This window comes from Aspergillus tanneri, assembly GCF_003426965.1.
Source record: "Aspergillus tanneri strain NIH1004 chromosome Unknown AapTan_5_pilon_pilon_pilon, whole genome shotgun sequence".
NCBI lineage: Eukaryota > Fungi > Ascomycota > Eurotiomycetes > Eurotiales > Aspergillaceae > Aspergillus > Aspergillus tanneri.
The window spans coordinates 941,352-960,204 of NW_022984632.1; the positions used below are offsets into that span (position 1 = coordinate 941,352).

At 47.1% G+C, this 18,853-nt stretch overlaps 2 protein-coding genes across 2 annotated transcripts; one reads left to right on the top strand and one right to left on the bottom strand.

The window, feature by feature from the left end:
• Positions 1-1,281: 1,281 nt before the first annotated feature.
• On the bottom strand, positions 1,282-9,363 carry ATNIH1004_009743 (uncharacterized protein; the record flags this gene model as incomplete). The annotated part of the gene is made up of 7 exons (XM_033574325.1): positions 1,282-2,251; positions 4,134-7,229; positions 7,292-7,897; positions 7,948-7,972; positions 8,029-8,205; positions 8,254-8,322; positions 8,385-9,363. The coding sequence occupies 7 exons, from the start codon at positions 9,361-9,363 to the stop codon at positions 1,282-1,284; spliced, it is 5,922 nt and encodes a 1,973-aa protein (XP_033422343.1).
• A 1,498-nt stretch (positions 9,364-10,861) lies between these two features.
• Positions 10,862-18,819, top strand: TOR1_2 (phosphatidylinositol kinase family protein; the record flags this gene model as incomplete). Its single annotated transcript, XM_033574326.1, has 7 exons — positions 10,862-10,988; positions 11,045-11,996; positions 12,053-13,316; positions 13,372-14,235; positions 14,287-17,841; positions 17,916-18,230; positions 18,484-18,819. 7 exons carry the CDS (start codon positions 10,862-10,864, stop codon positions 18,817-18,819), a joined length of 7,413 nt encoding a protein of 2,470 aa, XP_033422344.1.
• Between the last annotated feature and the right edge of the window lie 34 nt (positions 18,820-18,853).

Genomic DNA, 18,853 nt, shown 5'->3' on the forward strand with positions numbered 1-18,853 from the left:
GATATCTCGAGGAAATTCTTGAATATGCAATTTCCAGATTTTTATCTTAAAGGATTAGGATATCTTACAATATCAAGCTTGACAAAACAGGAAATTGGGGAGATAATAAACTTTGTTATGTTAGAGGCTGGTCGCGCTTTGCATTTGAGACGGTGTTCTTTTGCAGCGGCAGAAGCTAATATCCTTTCTAGAATCTATTCTGAGATTGACCAAAGACAATAAATTGATGGTTACATATATTCTGGTCTCCTACTAGAGTTTAGGCTTTTTTCTCCAGTGGGATAAGGGTACTAGTCAGCGCAAAGAAATATTCCGGAATAATATGTAGCTATATTTAAAACTAACAGGCTAGAACAACTGCATTTCATGTTCATACCTGAGGCTAACAGACAACAATCAGGTCGGATTTTTGTCTAGGATACCCGTATAAGGGTAAGATGGCACTATTAATTGCATCGGGCTAACTTACCACCCTATTTCAGACCTATAGAAAGTGTGTAGTGTGGATCTAAGTATTCTAATAGGATGTATTATATTAATGGCTGCTGTTACTAGACACCCAAACATGTATACGAGCTAGAGTAACAGTGTCTTTGGATAGATTTTTATGTACAATTAAACACAATGACTGGAATAACCATGGAAGGGGGCCAACAGGAACAATTAACAACATCGCGCACCCAAATTCTGGGATAAGGGCGGAGTTCGATCAAAATATGCCAAAGGTGGAGATAAGATGGGTAATCGTTATGTATCTTGTAGTTATTATTTAAAAGATCGGATGAAAAGACGCTTTGTCTCCGCCCAAGGCCTAGCAAAAACTATATTAAGTGGAAATCTTCCATCGTTCGACATAGCGTACCGGTCAGCCCCAGCCTTTAATAATTCTCCAGCTACTTCCCAGCTTCCTCCTTTGGCAACGAGTATGTGCAATGCCGTAAATCTAGAGTGATCCTAAGAGTTCACATCGGCTCCGTGTTGAATAAGTAGAGCAATTACTTTGTGTGCCCCGGATCTGTAGCAGTCTTCTGCAACATAATATAGAGGTGACTTTCCTTGCATGTTTCTCAAATTAACAGAAGCACCATATTTAAATAGCATAGTTGTTAGTTCGAAGAAGCACATTCGTGCAGCAAGGGAAAGAGGCGTTAGCCTATTAATGTTTTGGAAGTGAACATCGGCGCCAAGTAACAGAAGATTTTGGACGCTCTCCACCCCTTGTCGGTAATAAGAGTATCTGATAGTGTTGAAAATTGGAGTTTTACTCTGCTTGCCGCCGGCCTAGTTCACATCAGCTCCACTTTTAACAAGCCAGTTTATCATATCGGGACTCCCGATATATGGCCAAGTAGCTAAATAAAGCACAGCCCTTCCCTCGGCATCTCTTGCCATAATACTGGAACCATTTTCGAGGAGTGCCTGCGCTTGTTTGATGGCGCCCTGAGAGACCGCATAGGGTAGAGGTGTCTCTTGCACAGAGTCTGTAGCGTCTACCTGGGCCCCTACGAGTGTTCGGATAATGGTTTTGTTGCCTTTCCTGGAATTCCTGGGCTTCTCAGTAGCATAGAAAAGGGCAGACTGTCCTTTCCCATATAGGCTGGTGTTTTTGAAGTTTGGATCGGCGCCATAATGTAGTAGTAGGCGTACAGCACGTGTGCAGGAATAATAAGCTGCAACTTGTAGTAGTGTCCTCCCCCAACGGTCCTGAGAATCCACCTGGATACCAGAATCTATGAGCATCTTTATAATTGCGGGAGCAGCATTCTTCGCAGCCGCAACGTGTAGAAGTGTATTTCGGCTTCCCAAGATATGTGTGTCAGCGCCATGCTTCAAAAGCAACAATACCTTAGATTCCTGATTTGACCGGATAGCCTCCATGAGCGGGGCACGTTTGTCAAATGCAACGGCATTGGTCCTAGCACCATAATCTAGGAGCAGCTCAGTGATGGTCACGTCGCTACGTTCACTTGTTGCCAAAACCAAGGGCCGTCTGGCGCGAAGGTCAACCGCATCTGGCAAAGCTCCATTTTCCAGAAGAAGTTGTATAACACGGGTATGTTTATGAATTACAGCTTCCAGAAGAGTGGTTGATTGTAGTTTATTTGGTAATCGAAGGTTAACATCAGCGCCGGCGGTTAGCATACGTCTAACTCCAAGTTCGTCGCCATGAATTGCGTACCACACAAGAGCAGATCCACCGTCGGATTTGACATTTCTCTTGTGAAGTTCGCTAATAAGGAAATTATAGAGCCTGCGATTAGCTCGTAGAAAGTTAAAAAGGTCTTTTAGCGATACCAAATGGTCTGCAATTAACAAGATAATTTCAATGAGCAAAGAGGCATCGTGTTAGCTTTGCTGTAAATTCAGGATCTCAATTCTAATGTTCTGAGGATGTAGGTGAGCTAACACGATACATCGCAAGGAAAGACGTTATAAGCTCACCTTAATCATTAACTCTTAATGGGAGAAAAAGTGATATTCCAGCAATCCACTTCGCGCTCCGCCAGAACAGCGAAAAGATGTTTGACGGGTGTCAGATCTTACTGTTGGTAAATTACGCAATCTGCAAACACACGCATTTCATGGAGGATAATTTTCAGTAAATGGTTCAAATAACAACTAGTCGTTCTTGTGAGGCAATGGCCCAAAAAGAATGGGCCGTGTCTGATATATTTATGTCAGGAGAACCAAGTCACTATTTACGAGAGGCGACCACGAAAGGTAAAACTGAGGACTTTTGTAGGATGGCGAGGCCAAATCAAAACCTGTGAAGGTAAATAGACCGTACCTGAGCGAAAGTCAATAAATAGATTTGAATTTACTCATAGGCAGCTTTCACTCTCTTCAGCCATGAGTAAGTTATATAGGAGCCTTTTGACTTAAAACGTTCTGCTGGCGTTTGAACTAGAACTGAGTCACATGCAGAGGCCTAGGTGAGGGATCGTGGCCCAAGTCTTGCCTATAACTAATGACACGATTGTTGCGGGTGTGGAGAGTTTAATTCTTTCTTTCTGGGTCTTTGAGTCCTCTGTAGATATCAGGTGGTTAATCCCCAGCGGGGGCGGCTAATCTATACCCCCACACTTGATACATTCACTCGCCACCTCATGGCTTACCTCTACCGCGCAAGTACTAATACGGAGTACGGAGTTACTCCGCTCCATACTCCGTATATCTAACTGTAAGCCTAATTTGACACCTTATCAGGTATGCCTCAGGCCCAGGGCTGGGAAGCTGCCCAACATATCCTCGCTCACCATGACAATACCTTCATCCTTTCCTCTCTATCTTTAGTATTCTTGATATAGGGCTCAATATGATTTTATCTATCTGATTCGCCTGCGTCACAAGCAATGCCAATCTAATTGAGGTCATGACAGATACCATAAATGATACTGCATAATTCCAGCACTAAACTGGACTCAGTCAAGGTTCGCCGTAAAGACATGTGACATTTTCTTTGTACTTCCAGTTTTTTCCCTTTTTTGGGGGGGGTTATGAAATGAAATAGATCGTAACCGTGAAAGATACGTACCCAAACACCTGTATGAGAAACCGAAATCGTATACCAAACGACACTAATTACTACATTCTATCTAGATGCCACTTCGCACCCTTTAGACTCTAGACCAATGTACAACACCCAGGATGTTGCTGCCTCCCTTCTAATGTAGTCATTGTATTTCAGTCATTTACAATTCGCAGTGGATCAAAGCCCTGCGAAGCACCACAGTTTTACGATGCTTGGCGAATAAAGTGATAGCACAGATACTCACCATTTATCAAATCAGCCACCAACACTGAGGTATACTGTCCAATATCGGTTCTCCCAGAAGCCGACTCCAAACACACTCTTGCCATTGGACCTGCCAGATACCAGACAGGCATAGCCTGGAAGGTCTCCCTCCACTGTCTGGCGCAATGGTACCTTTTGAACCTGTTCCACCTGCCTTATCTCTTCTGAGTGGTTCATGGTATCGATGCTTGCACATTGATGATGTCCTTAAACTCTAGATCAGCACCCTTCTCAGCCAACAGCTTTACCGCTGCCTCATATCCATTCACTGTGGCCCTTGATAGCAGTGTCTATCCAGAATTGACCTTAGATTCTGCTAGCGCCCTTCTCAACCAACAATTTTACCACTGCCTCATGACCATTCACTGCAGCTCTTGATAGCGGCGTCCATCCAAAATTGTCCTTAGACTCCAGATCAGCACCATTCTCAACCAACAGCTTCACCACTGGCTCCTGTCCGACCGCTGCGGCCCATGATAGCGATGTCTGTCCAGAATTGTCCTTAGACTCTAGGTCAGCACCCTTCTCAACCAATAGCTTCACCACTGCTTCATGTCCTTTCCCTGCAGCTCTTGATAGCGGTGTTCTTCCAGAATTATCCTTAGTCTCCAGACTAGCGCCGTTCTCAACCAACAGCTTCACCACTGCCTCATGACCATTCCCTGCAGTCCATGATAGCGATGTCCATCCATGGTTAACGTCCTTAGACTCTAAATTAGCACCCTTCTTAACTAACAGCTTCACCACTGCTTCATGTCTGTTCACCACGGCCTGTAATAGCGGTGTCCGTCCAAGCATGTCCTTATACTCCAGATTAGCACCCTTCTCAACCAACAGTTTCACCACTGCCTCATGATTGTTCGCTGCGGCCCATAATAGTGGTGTCTGCCCAGAATACTGCTTAGAGTCCAGATTAGAGCCCTTCTCAACCAACAGCTTCACCACTGCTTCATGTCCATTCGCTGCAGCCCGTAATAGAGGTGTCCGTCTATAGTTGTTATCCTTAGACTCCAGATTAGCACCCTTCTCAACCAACAGCTTTACCACTGCTTCATGTCCTTTCACTGCAGCCCAGAATAACGGCGTCCGTCCAAAATTATCCTTAGAGTCCAGATCAGCACCTTTCTCAACCAACAGTTTCACCGCTGCTTCATGTCCATTCGCTGCAGCCCATGATAGAGGCGTCCGTCCATGGTTATTGTCCTTAGACTCTAGATCAGCCCCCTTCTCACCCAACAGCTTCACCACTGCCTCATAACCATTCCCTGCAGCCCATGATAGCGGTGTCCGTCTAGAACAATCCTTAGACTCCAGATCAGCGCCTTTCTCAACCAACAGCTTCACCACTGCTTCATGTCCTGTCACTGCAGCTCTTGATAGCGGTGTCCATCCAGAATCATCTTTAGACTCCAGACTAGCCCCCTTCTCAACTAACAGCTTCACCACTGTCTTGTGTCCTTTCACTGCAGCCCAGAATAACGGCGTCCGTCCAAGATTGTCCCTAGACTCCAGATCAGAACCTTTCTCAACCAACAGTTTCACCGCTGCTTCATGTCCATTCGCTGCAGCCCATGATAGAGGCGTCCGTCCATGGTTATTATCCTTAGACTCTAGATCAGCACCCATCTCAGTCAACAGCTTCACCACTGCTTCATGTCCATTCCCTGCGGCCCATGATAGCGATGTCCGTCCAATGATGTCCTTAGACTCTAGGTCAGCACCCTTCTCAACCAACAGCTTCACCACTGCTTCATGTCCTTTCACTGCAGCTCTTGATAGCGGTGTCCATCCAGAATCATCTTTAGACTCCAGGCTAGCCCCCTTCTCAACTAACAGCTTCACGACTGCTTCATGTCCTTTCAGTGCAGCTTTTGATAGCGGTGTCCGGTTGTACTCATCCTTGAAGTTGATCTCTTTAATATTCAAGGAAAGTATGCTTACTATCAGCTCATGCCCATGTTTGGACGCCCAGAGTAACAATGATGGACCATCAGTGTCTTTGCATTCTGGATTAGCTCCTTTTTCGAGTAACAGCTTCATTATCGCTTCATGTTGGCATTTTACTGCCCATGATAGAGGTGTTCGACCATCTGCATCTTGGGTCTCTAGGTCTGCCCCTTTCTCGAGCAGAAGCTCCACTACTGCATAGTGCCCGTTTCGTGCGGCTTGTGAAAGAACTGTCTGGCGAAGAGAAGCGTTCTTTGCTTCAATATTCGATTGCTTCTCCACAAGGAGTGATACAACCTCCCGATATCCATTGCTAGCAGCCAACCAGAGTGGTGTGCATAGAGACTTTGATGTGGCATCCACTTTCACGCTCTTTGCGCTTAAAAGCAGTTGACAGATTTCAGTGTGTCCCCTATTAGCTGCATGATGTAAAGCAGTATACCCCTCTCCATCTGGCACATTAACGTTGCAGAAATCCAGGAGAATCTTAGTAATGCTTCTATATCCAAGTTTTGATGCAACATGAAGCGCGGGAAGACTTTCCCCAATCAGCGGAAGGTCACAGACACGTTGTAAAGCGGGTCCCGCTGCCAGTGCAATTGACAGAAGACGCTCATGCTGCTCCTTTACTGCCCATCCAAAGAGACCGTGTAGATGGGAGTCTTTTGAACGACCACCAGGAACCCAGGGGTGGAAATTCCAAGTTTCATTGAAACACGTGGCAAGCCCCTCGAACTTGTCCCAGACTAATGATGTATGGGGCAACTGTTTTGTATGCAAAGCCCAGTTTGTGACGGCATAATCAAGAAATTTATACCGTGTCCGATCTGGAGTTGAGACTGTGCGTATCGTACGAAATGGTACTGAAATACACCGGTTCTGCTTCCGAAACAGTGGAAGGAAGCGTTCGGCGAGTCTGGGGCTGAGGGCTGGACGTGCAAGTAAAGCTGGCTGTGGAATTGCGATTGCCGCTCTTTCTGCTGATTGCTTGCTTAGTTGAAGGCTGAAGTCTGAGAAGGAAAGATAGGTAACACAGAATTCTCCACACTCTAGATCGCCCTGCTCTGTGTTTGGGTACTCTGGGATTCGTTTTGCTTGAACTTTCCTTCCTTGATATGTGTCGAGATATTGCTTCACTGAAGAATGTGCGAAGCGCACACAATGGTCGGTAGGATCTATGACAACAAGATTCGCACAGCAGCCAATCACAATATTTTTCTGCGGCATTTTCTCAGCGATCCACTCCGTATCTCCCAAATCAAAGGCGACAGCTTCTCTCAGTTCCTCAATATGAAGCGATCTAGTTGCAAAGCTAACCCACTTGAGAACCTTTAGGGCATAGCTATCCTGGAGGTTTATTCTGTCAATGCAACGGCCATATGTTTCTTCCAGGCCTTTAGGCAGTGTAGCTAAGGCTGATCGAATTTCTGCATCCGTGCGGCAAGTATCCCAGAGAATCTCCAGCTGGAGATGCACCCATAGAAACCTATACAAGTCAACATATAATTCACTGAATCGAATTCTCATTAAGGAAGCTTGGCGTCATACATCCCCGATGACTCCGTTAAAAGCCTCCGCTTAATCTCTTCTACCAATACAGTATCATCGGTAAGTTTTCTGCACATGGTCTTATCAATGATGCTTGTTTCGATATAAGCCTCGATGTCTCGCATAACATTGGCAGTTGTCGAGATCTGACGAATTTCATGCATAAAAGTGGCGATATTTATATAACCTGGAACTTGGTCCCTGCTAAGCAACAAGATCCGCGATCCTTGTGGGAGCTTGGAGAAACAGAATAGCGACTGGATAAACCCCAAAAGGGATTTTCCATGTTTCTGGTTCAAAGCGTCAAGTCCATCAATGATATAAATTGTGTCCGGCACATAAAGAAAAAGTCGATTAAAGATATATTTCAGGTCTTCAAAGTCTGGCTGGGTCGGTTTAGGCCCAAAGAACTTTCTAATTTCAATTATAATATCTTCCGGATAAGGCCTGGACGTTATGTGCAAAAATTCGCAAAGTTGTCTGATAAAACTGGAGAGAATATATGAGCCGTCCAGGGATCTACTACACTCATTCTCACAGTAGAAGAAGACAGTGGGAGACCGTTTGTCCAAATAGCGATACAATGCAGCCTCTACCACTGCAGTTCTGCTCGTTGTTAAGTGATAATCTCAAAAAAGTTATCCAGGTAAACTAACGCTATCATTGTTTTGCCTGAGCCAACTGATAAAGAGTTGCACATTAGTATCGCATTGAAAGTACATTGAAACCAGGCTTACTCTTTCCTGAGCACCACAAACTTGAAATACTCTTCTCAGTGAACCAGGCGTTGAAATCCGGGTGATCAAGAAACCACTGCGTGGTGCCAACGAGTCGTTTCTGAGACAGTCTTCGATGAACTCTCTCGTGATCATAACTTGAAATATGCTCGAATAGCAACTCATAATCTTGAGCATCTATAATCTATCAGGATGTGTTTCCTCTGGAGCATGTAATGCACTCACGGTTTCGATGCACTGCCACACTTGCAGCATACTTCTCTCGACAAAGGAGATTTCCGTTGCAATAAGATACTAGAAACGATATCATGTTAGATAAAACATGGCTAAGTCTACGACTTAGACAGCCAACTTACTGTCTGAGTGTGCCAGTGGTGTGTCCGCAACCTGGTTTGCGTGGACTACAGAGAGCAGCTCTTTGGCATAGGCAGCTGCCGATGCTGCTGCGTATTCTTGCCACTGTTTGTTTTTATGTGAGTCTGAATAGTCACAGATCCCTCTAATCACTAGGCACTGAAAATCGTCCATCAAGCCAGCCGCCTCCATTTCAAAGCAGAGGATACCAAGCTCCCGGGCTAGCTTATCTCTAGTGCGACCATGCTTTACCACTTGGTTGCCGGATGCAATGAGACCATAATGGATGACAGGATCATATCCAGCTCGAGTAGGCCGCATTACCAGTCTCCTAGTATCGCAGTTGTTGCAAGTATTTTCAGAGGCACAGTGGTCATATTCCGAATCAAACAATAGATCCTGGTCTTCACCACGATATGTGAATCTCTTCCGCATAGTGGGCTGTCTAGCTACCATCTCAGAAAGGAGAGCGGGAATTTTGCTTGGCGTCAACATATGCGCTGCCTGCAACCTGGCGACCGCTGTCAGGAGCACCGGTTGCGGCTTGTTCAATACCCCAGTGCGTTCAAAGCGGCCACCACTCACTGTTTTTCCATAATCATATTGTATGACTCCTCCGAAGTCCCTTGTTGGGTTGCTTACCACTATATCACCCAGTCTGATGTCAGCCTTTTCGCTTGGGACTCCCCCTCCGATGCCCGCCATTAAAAAGATCCGTATTGACTGAAAAGTGGATTGCATTTGTGTAGCCAATGTTGCAGCTGACGTCGTACCATAAACGCCCGATCGAAGGCATGCAATGACAATATTATGGTCATACATCCTACCCAGGATGTACGTGTTATCGTCTGTTGGTTTCGTTGGCAAGTTGGAGTGTTTCTCATCCAGCATCGCTTCAGCCGCAGCCATCTCCAAAGGGAGGGCACAGATCCATGCGACCGTGTAGTCTTGGTGGCGGAAATTTATCGTTGCAGTTGCCATATGTAATTCTGCCAGGAGCTTTTGTCATTTCCCGCCGTAGTATTAAACGCTATGATACTATGGCCTGACTGGTGTTTGGAGGTTACTTCCACAGGCACTGCGAGAGTCAGCCTCGCCCATCCACCCCGCTGCACGCGACCTGCAATGATTTAGCGCCACGCCATGAGAGACGAAGAAGCCAATCAAAAATAGGATAAAGAGCATTAACTCAAATCGGAAACGTAAGACTATCAGCTATAAGTTGTATGACCTGGAAAATAGGCACCGGTAATGGGAGTTCTAGCTGTACCAGCCTTTAGCTACACAATCTATCTTTGAGAAAGATGCGCTAACATCGTTGCCACTACCCAAAGCAGAAAGCACTAGGAGGGCACAGTCAGCAGTTTTCCCAGCATGAAGAGGGAGTAGCCACAATACAACCGCTGTCAAGCCTGCCACGATTATTAAGCCCATGAAAAGTGTGGCCGCCACGGTAGGCCAAGAATGTTCTCTAAGTGGCTTATGATGTCACAGGAAGGCTACTTGTGAAAGGGAACTCCAAGAGACAATCTGGTGAGATTTTATTATACTTATCGTGCAACCGCTGCCAACAGCGCTGTGGTAGCCAGCTAGTCGCTGCTAGTGAGGGAGTAAAACTTTTGACGCCACCACACCTTTCCACAACCAACCAACCATACTCGGGGGTTCCTGGCGCGTAAGTTTAGCACCAGTGCCCTCCAGACAAGGCTTAAACTCGTAAATTCCCTCTGAACGTGAACTACCAAGCTCAAGTTGGTCTATAAGATCCCCAACATGCAAATGCAAATCGATCAATAACAGCCAAAAGTCCAAGTGGTTATCCCTACCTTGTGGCTACTGGAAAAAAGAAAAAGACAACATAAACAAAACAAGGACTCTGCGCTGATTGAAGACAATCTAAAATTAGGAGAATGCGTACTCTTCCTATAGGAGGTTCCCAAGGTTAAAGCTAGTCACTGTCGTGTATGGGATTTCATGCCTAGGAAGCGCACTGGGAAGCCGATCATCCGGTTCTAGTACCGCTTCGCTTTGAAAGTTTTTTGTTAGCAAAAGGCCAAGACACTCAGATAGGAGCATGGACGGTCCGTTTGGTATGGAACTACTGTATGTAGACCCTTATGGAGACGATAAGAGGAAGGGTCGTTACGACCGGCTGGGCTACTGAGCCTGGTTGCCTGTTTTATTTGGGTCACATGGAAGCGGCCGGGAAGTAGGTGGAGCGCGGGCCGAGCCAGAAGACTATATATACATAATTATAGTCCACCTTTTCTCCGACTTTATTTTGCTCCTTGCCGCGTTTGCTTCCCCCACCAAAGCTCCGGGCAGCAAAAGCCGGCACTAGGTCGGACCGATCTCGTCCACGGAAAAACTATACGATAATCGACATATACACAATTTGCAGTTCGACCGTTTAATTTCTGAAAGACGTAGAGTGGTCGCTGAATTTAAATCAGATGTGTGCGCCGTGGCAGTACCCGGCATGGCGCAAGCAGGCCCGGAGACGGACGTTGTTCAGAGGCTTTTCACGGAACTAAGGTCGGAGAACAAAGAGAAGCGTGTTAGGGCTTCCTACGAGTTATATGATAATGTCATTACTGTTTCACGTGGTATGTTACTCGCAAAACTCTTCGCAAACATATCGCACTGACGACTAGAATTCTAGATTGGGCTCCGGAGAAATTCTTGGAATTCTACAACACTGTCAGCCACCGCATTGGGCAGCTGGTAGTGACTGGCAGCGATGGTAGCGAGAAAATCGGCGGGCTGCTCGCCCTCGACCGCCTGATTGACTTGAACGGTGTCGATGCTGCACAGAAGACAACTCGATTTGCCAGCTATCTGCGAAGTGCGCTGCGAAGCAATGACAACGCAGTCTTGGTCTGTGCCGCTCAATCCCTGGGCCGACTGGCGAAACCGGGCGGTGCTCTGACGGCTGAAATAGTTGAGAGTGAGATTCATTCCGCTCTTGAGTGGCTGCAGTCGGAGAGGCAGGAGAGCAGACGGTTCGCGGCGGTTCTGATCATACGGGAGTTAGCTAAAGGGTCACCTGCTGTGCTATATGGATTTGTTCCCCAGATCCTCGAACTCGCTTGGGTTGCTCTTAGCGATCCGAAATTTCTGATCCGCGAAACCACTGCTGAAGCTGTCGGTGAATGTTTCCAAATTATCGCCGCTCGTGACGTCGGTGTTAAGCAGCAATGGTTCTCTCGGATGTATGAAGAGTCCTTGCAAGGCCTCAAGTCCAGTAGTATTGTCTGGACCCACAGCTCCCTTCTAGTCTTAAAAGAGCTCCTCCTGAAGGGGGCAATGTTTATGAATGAACACTACAGGAACGCTTGCGAAATCGTGCTTCGCCTGAAAGACCACCGAGATGTAAAAATCCGCACTCAAGTTGTCCTGACAATTCCGATTCTGGCCTCCTATGCACCAATGGATTTTACGAACAATTACCTTCACAGATTTATGGTGTACCTTCAGGCCCAACTCAAGAGGGAAAAGGAGCGCGATGCAGCCTTCATTGCCATCGGAAAGATTGCGACCGCAGTGGGCGTCGACATCGGACAATACCTTGACTCTATTATGGTTTACATCCGTGAGGGTCTTGCGACCAAAGCGTAAGTAGAGTGAATCCGTTACTACCAATTCAGTTTAGTCATCTTATTGAAAATAGGAAAAATCGTGTAGGTGTCAACGAGGGGCCGATGTTCGAATGTATCAGCATGCTCTCTGTGGCAGTTGGACAGACTTTGAATAAATACATGGAAGCTCTCTTGGATCCAATCTTTGCTTGTGGATTAAGTGAGCCTTTGACTCAGGCTCTCGTTAATATGGCACACTATATACCCCCAATGAAACCGGTCATACAGGAGAAATTGCTTAATATTCTCAGTATAATTCTATGCGGCACACCCTTCCGTCCCTTGGGTTGCCCAGAGAAGAGATTTCCGCCGCTACACTCATCGGCTAAGGATTCCGCTCCCCAGGAGCTCCACTCAGACTTCGAAGTAACTCTAGCATTGCACACGCTGGGTAGCTTCGATTTCTCAGGCCACATATTGAATGAGTTCGTTCAGGACGTCGCCATCAGATATGTCGAAAGTGACAACCCCGAAATTCGGAAGGCATCGGCTTTAACTTGCTGTCAGCTTCTTGTCCACGACCCTATCATAAATCAAACAAGCACCCACTCCATCCAAGTCGTTGGCGAGATTATGGACAGGCTACTAACGGTGGGTATCGGTGATCCAGACTCTGAGATCCGGCACACTGTTCTGTGGTCGTTACATCGCAAATTTGACCGCCATCTAGCGAAACCGGAGAATATTAGATGCCTTTTCTTCGCCGTCAATGACGAGGTCTTCGCTGTTAGGGAGGCTGCCATTAGTATTATTGGTCGCCTTTCTAGTGTGAATCCTGCATATGTTTTTCCTCCGCTAAGGAAATTCTTGGTGAACCTACTAACTGGTCTGAGATTCGCTAGCACTACTCGTCAGAAGGAAGAAAGCGCCCAGCTTATTAGTCTCTTTGTGGGCAATGCAACCAAGCTCATCCGGTCATACGTCGATCCGATGGTTACTCTCCTGCTGCCGAAAACTACTGATTCCAGTGCAAGTGTTGCATCCACGGCTTTGAAGGCTATTGGGGAGCTTTCAAAGGTCGGTGGCGCTGAAATAAAGCAATACTTACCACAGCTCATGCCCATAATACTTATCTCTCTACAAGATCTGTCCTCTCATGTTAAGAGAGAGTCGGCTTTGCGAACCCTTGGCCAACTGGCGAGTAACTCGGGCTATGTCATCGAGCCATACATGGAGTATCCGCATTTATTAGCCGTCCTAATCAGCATCATCAAAACGGAGCAAAGGGGTTCACTGCGCAAGGAGACAGTCAAACTACTAGGCATCCTTGGAGCCCTTGATCCATACAAATACCAGGTAAACAATCTCCCCACCCCTCCCCAATTGATATGGTGCCCCTAACAGTACGTAGCAAATAAGTGAGACTTCGCCTGATGTTCACTACATCAATGAGGTGCAGCCGGTCTCCGACGTTGCGCTTATCATGCAAGGCTTAACTCCCTCTAGTGAGGAATACTACCCCACAGTGGTTATTAACACGCTGTTGCAGAACATATTGCAAGAGGTCTCTCTGGCTCAATACCAATCCGCAGTTATTGATGCCATAGTCACTATTTTCAAGACCCTTGGCTTGAAATGCGTCTCCTTCCTCGGGCAAATTATTCCCGCTTTTCTGTCAGTCATCAGGAGCTCACCCGTCAGCCGTCTCGAGTCATACTTCAACCAGCTTGCGATCCTGGTCAACATTGTTCGCCAGCATATTCGTGGCTTCCTTCCTTCAATCATCGAGACGATCCGCGACTACTGGGATGTAAACTATCAAGTCCAAATACCCGTTTTGGCATTGATAGAGGCTATCTGTAAAGCCCTCGAAGGCGACTTTAAGAAGTATCTGGCTGCACTGATCCCCTTAATGTTAGACACCCTAGAAAAGGACACTTCTCCGCGACGCCAGCCTTCAGAAAGAATCCTGCATACGTTTCTCGTATTTGGCTCAAACGGAGAGGAATATATGCACCTGGCTGTTCCCGCGATTGTGCGACTTTTCGACAAATCACAGAACCCTTCGAGCGTTAGAAAATCCGCTATCGAGACACTGGCAAAGCTGTCGCGGGAAGCCAACGTGTCTGATTTTGCATCCCTTATGATTCATGCCTTGGCACGAGTTGTGGCTGGTAATAACAAGACACTGCGACAAGCAGCCTTGGACTGTATCTGTGCCCTTATATTTCAACTAGGGCAAGATTTCAGAAATTACATTCAACTCGTCAGCAAGGTGAATATGCTTATTTCCTTGAAACTTGGCCTAGTTAATTGTTTATTCTAGATCCTGAAACAGCAGCAAATAAGCCATGCGACGTTCCAGACCCTCGTGACAAAGGTACAGAAAGGTGAACCTCTACCACAGGACTTGAACCCCGAAGCGATTCACCGCATCTCAACAGATGATACAAGCTATGCAGAGATCGGCCAAAAGAAAATGCAAGTCAATCAGCAACATTTGAAGAACGCATGGGATGCCTCTCAGAAGTCAACGCGCGAAGACTGGGAAGAGTGGATACGACGATTCAGCGTTGAGCTTCTCAAGGAATCACCATCTCCGGCTCTGAGAGCCTGTGCTACCTTGGCCGGCATTTATCAGCCGTTAGCGAAGGACTTGTTCAATGCTGCATTTGCCTCTTGCTGGACCGAGCTATACGACCAGTATCAGGAGGAACTCGTGCGTTCAATCGAGAAGGTGCTTACCTCCCCAAATATTCCACCTGAGATCCTGCAGATACTCTTGAATCTCGCAGAATACATGGAACACGATGACAAGGCGCTGCCTATCGATATTCGAATGTTAGGTCGGTATGCAGGCAAGTGCCATGCGTTTGCAAAAGCGTTGCATTACAATGAACTCGAGTTTGAACAGGACCAGAATTCGGGTGCAGTGGATGCCCTAATTACGATCAATAATCAACTACAACAGTCAGATGCAGCCATCGGCATTTTACGCAAGGCTCAAGCTTATCGGGATGTCGAGTTGAAGGAGACTTGGTTTGAGAAGCTTCAACGCTGGGAGGAAGCACTTGCAGCTTACAAACGGCGCGAGACCCAGGATCCAGACTCGTTCAGTATTACAATGGGCAAAATGCGCTGCTTACATGCTCTCGGGGAGTGGAAGATCCTGTCTGACCTGGCGCAAGAAAAGTGGAACCAGGTATCGGTGGAACATAGGAGAGCCATTGCACCGCTAGCCGCAGCGGCCGCTTGGGGCCAAGGCCAGTGGGAGATAATGGACTTGTACCTTGGTGTCATGAAAGAGCAATCGCCCGACCGATCCTTCTTTGGTGCCATCCTGGCGATTTATCGGAATCAGTTCGAAGAGGCTGCGATGTTTATCGAAAAGGCACGCAGCAGAGTGGACACGGAACTCTCCGCACTTCTAGGAGAGTCTTACAATCGAGCTTACAATGTTGTGGTTCGCGTACAAATGCTTACCGAACTTGAGGAGATCATCACGTTCAAGCAGAACGTTGGCGATCCCGAAAAGCAGCAGGCAATGCGTGAGACGTGGAACAAGAGGCTTCTTGGCTGTCAGCAGAATGTCGAAGCCTGGCAGAGAATGCTAAATGTGAGACAGCTAGTCATGTCAGCACAAGAGAATCAGGACATGTTGATTAAATTTGCCAATCTTTGCCGCAAATCAAATCGGATGGGGATCGCCGAACGTACCTTAGCATCTCTCGAAACGGCGATACAAGGTCCCGATGGCGTTGAAACTGTAGCGCCACCTGAAGTCAAGTACGCCCGGTTCAAGTTTACATGGGCTCAAGGGCATCAAGCAGAGGCTTTACGGTCTCTGAAAGAGTTCACTGCTGCTCTAGAGGATGATTTTATAAGATATAATGCTCTTCTAGCACAGCATGCCGATCACAACGGAACCAATGGCGTTAATGTCTTTCAGGATTCAAATAATCCAGATATCTATCACCTACGATCACGACTCGGGGATGCAACAAAAGTGAGGAAACTACTCGCCAAGAGCTACCTCAAACAAGGCGAATGGCAAACAGCCTTCCAGCGAGGCGATTGGAAACCCGAGCATGTGCGTGAAGTACTTACTGCGTATTCGGCTGCAACTCAGTACAATCGCGACTCATACAAAGCATGGCATGCATGGGCATTTGCTAACTTTGAAACCGTCACAGCACTGGCTGCTCAACAGAGCCGAGATGGCTCCATGATTCCCAGGCACATTGTGAACGAGCATGTTATTCCAGCCGTTCGTGGCTTCTTCCGATCAATCTCCTTATCCTCTACCTCATCTCTTCAAGACACACTGCGGTTGCTCACTTTATGGTTTACCTACGGGGCCGAACAAGACGTTAATAGCGTTATTACGGAGGGCTTTTCTTCCGTCAGCATCGATACCTGGCTGGCGGTGACACCTCAATTGATTGCACGCATTAACCAGCCGAATCTGCGAGTGCGCAATGCATTACATCGTCTCCTTGCCGAAGTCGGCAAAGCCCACCCACAAGCACTTGTTTACCCCTTGACGGTTGCCATAAAATCCAATGTTGCGCGACGGTCTCAGTCGGCAATTCATATCATGGAGAGCATGAGGCAACACAGTGCAAAGCTAGTCGAGCAAGCCGACATCGTTAGCAGTGAGCTGATTCGTGTGGCCGTGTTATGGCACGAGCTTTGGCACGAAGGATTAGAAGAAGCCTCACGATTATACTTTGGTGAACATAGCGTGGAAGGCATGTTCTCGACTCTGGCGCCTCTTCATGATCTTCTGGACCGGGGTGCCGAAACATTGCGGGAAGTTTCGTTTGCGCAAGCTTTCGGACGCGACCTGGCTGAAGCCAAACAGTATTGTCTTCTGTATCGCGAAACCAAAGAGATCGGGGACCTGAATCAGGCCTGGGATTTATATTACATCGTTTTCCGCAAGATCGCCCGTCAGTTGCCTCAGCCTCAGCTGTCGACACTTGATTTACAGTACGTGTCCCCGAAACTGAAGGATACCCTCGACCTTGATCTGGCTGTCCCGGGAACGTACCACCCTGGCCGGCCTGTGATCCGAATATTAAGCTTCGACCCTGTACTACACGTTCTGCAAACAAAGAAGCGACCGCGGAGAATGACGCTCAAGGGCAGCGACGGCAAATCCTACATGTACCTTCTCAAGGGACACGAAGATATTCGACAAGACGAACGAGTGATGCAATTGTTTGGTCTCGTGAACACGCTCTTAGACAACGACAGCGAATGCTTCAAGCGGCATCTGTCTGTGCAACGATTCCCAGCCATCCCCCTATCCCAGAACTCCGGGTTATTGGGGTGGGTCTCAAATAACGATACATTGCACGCACTTATCAAGGAATATCGCGAAAGCCGTCGGATTCTACTAAACATCGAGCACCGCATTATGCTCCAGATGGCGCCCGATTATGACAATCTAACATTAATGCAAAAAGTCGAGGTCTTCGGGTATGCAATGGACAACACAACAGGCAAAGATCTGTACCGGGTCCTTTGGCTAAAGAGCAAAAGTTCCGAAGCGTGGCTAGAACGGAGAACTAATTACACTCGTTCTCTGGGCGTTATGTCTATGGTCGGATATATCCTTGGCCTTGGCGATAGGCATCCGTCAAATCTACTTCTTGATCGCGTCACGGGGATGATTGTACACATTGACTTTGGAGATTGCTTTGAGGTTGCCATGCATCGCGAGAAATACCCGGAGCGAGTCCCATTCCGATTGACTCGTATGTTGACATTTGCAATGGAAGTCAGCAATATCGAGGGGAGCTATCGCATTACATGTGAGGCTGTTATGCGTGTAATTCGGGAGAACAAAGACTCATTGATGGCTGTGCTTGAAGCTGTGAGTTTTCATCTCCCTAGAAGTTTTCGGATTCTCTTACTGGATTTGCATAATGCTAATAACAACCCATTCAGTTCATTCATGACCCCCTGATCAATTGGCGTCTCGGGGCTCGCGAATCACAGGCTCGGCCGTCATTCTCAACCGTTAACCGCCGGCATTCTATCGTGGACGATGCTAATCCAGAGCACCGCATTCAACCCAGCAGTTCCACGCACCATCACTGGCCGTCAAATCTAGAGGGTGTTATTCTTGATGCGTCACAAGGTGCACAAAACGAAACACGCGAAACGCAGAATGCTAGGGCTCTGCAAGTTCTAGCTCGAGTGAAAGAGAAACTGACCGGACGAGACTTTAAGCCCAATCAAGAACTCAATGTTAGCGATCAGGTTGACGAACTTCTCGCTCAGGCGACAAGCATAGAAAACATATGCCAGCACTGGATTGGATGGTGCAGTTTCTGGTGAGCCGTTTTGACATTTCTTTCTTCAGGTGGACTGTCTCTTTTTGATTAGATGGGTGGCTGTTATACGCTACATAGGTGTTCGGATCAATCGATATGATAATGGAGTAATCGATGAAAAAGTATGAAGAGGGTTCGTAGAGTCTTCAGAGTTATGGATTTGAATGATGGACCTTCAGCTTCCAGTCTTTAAGTCGAAACTCTGTATGGGGATCCATCTGCGTTTCATGTCGGCTGCGAATATGCTTCTCGATTTTAATCCTTTCTGTAAAGCCATCCTCGTGGAAAGCATGGCCCGTCCATACTCCCACAAACCACATTCCTCTCTGCCCTTGGATCTTCGTCGTTTTGCAGAGCTTCGACTGTTGAGGCATCAAATATGGGATGCTGAAATGGTATATTCCGCGAATCTTTTCAGTGCCGGAGCGGGACCAGGGTTAAGCGTTGCCAGTACAGGTTCCTTTATGTTATCGATTGACAAGAAGAATTTCATATCAGCCGTCAAGGACACATGAGAAGGCTGTAGCTCCACATACAAAGATGCAGAGT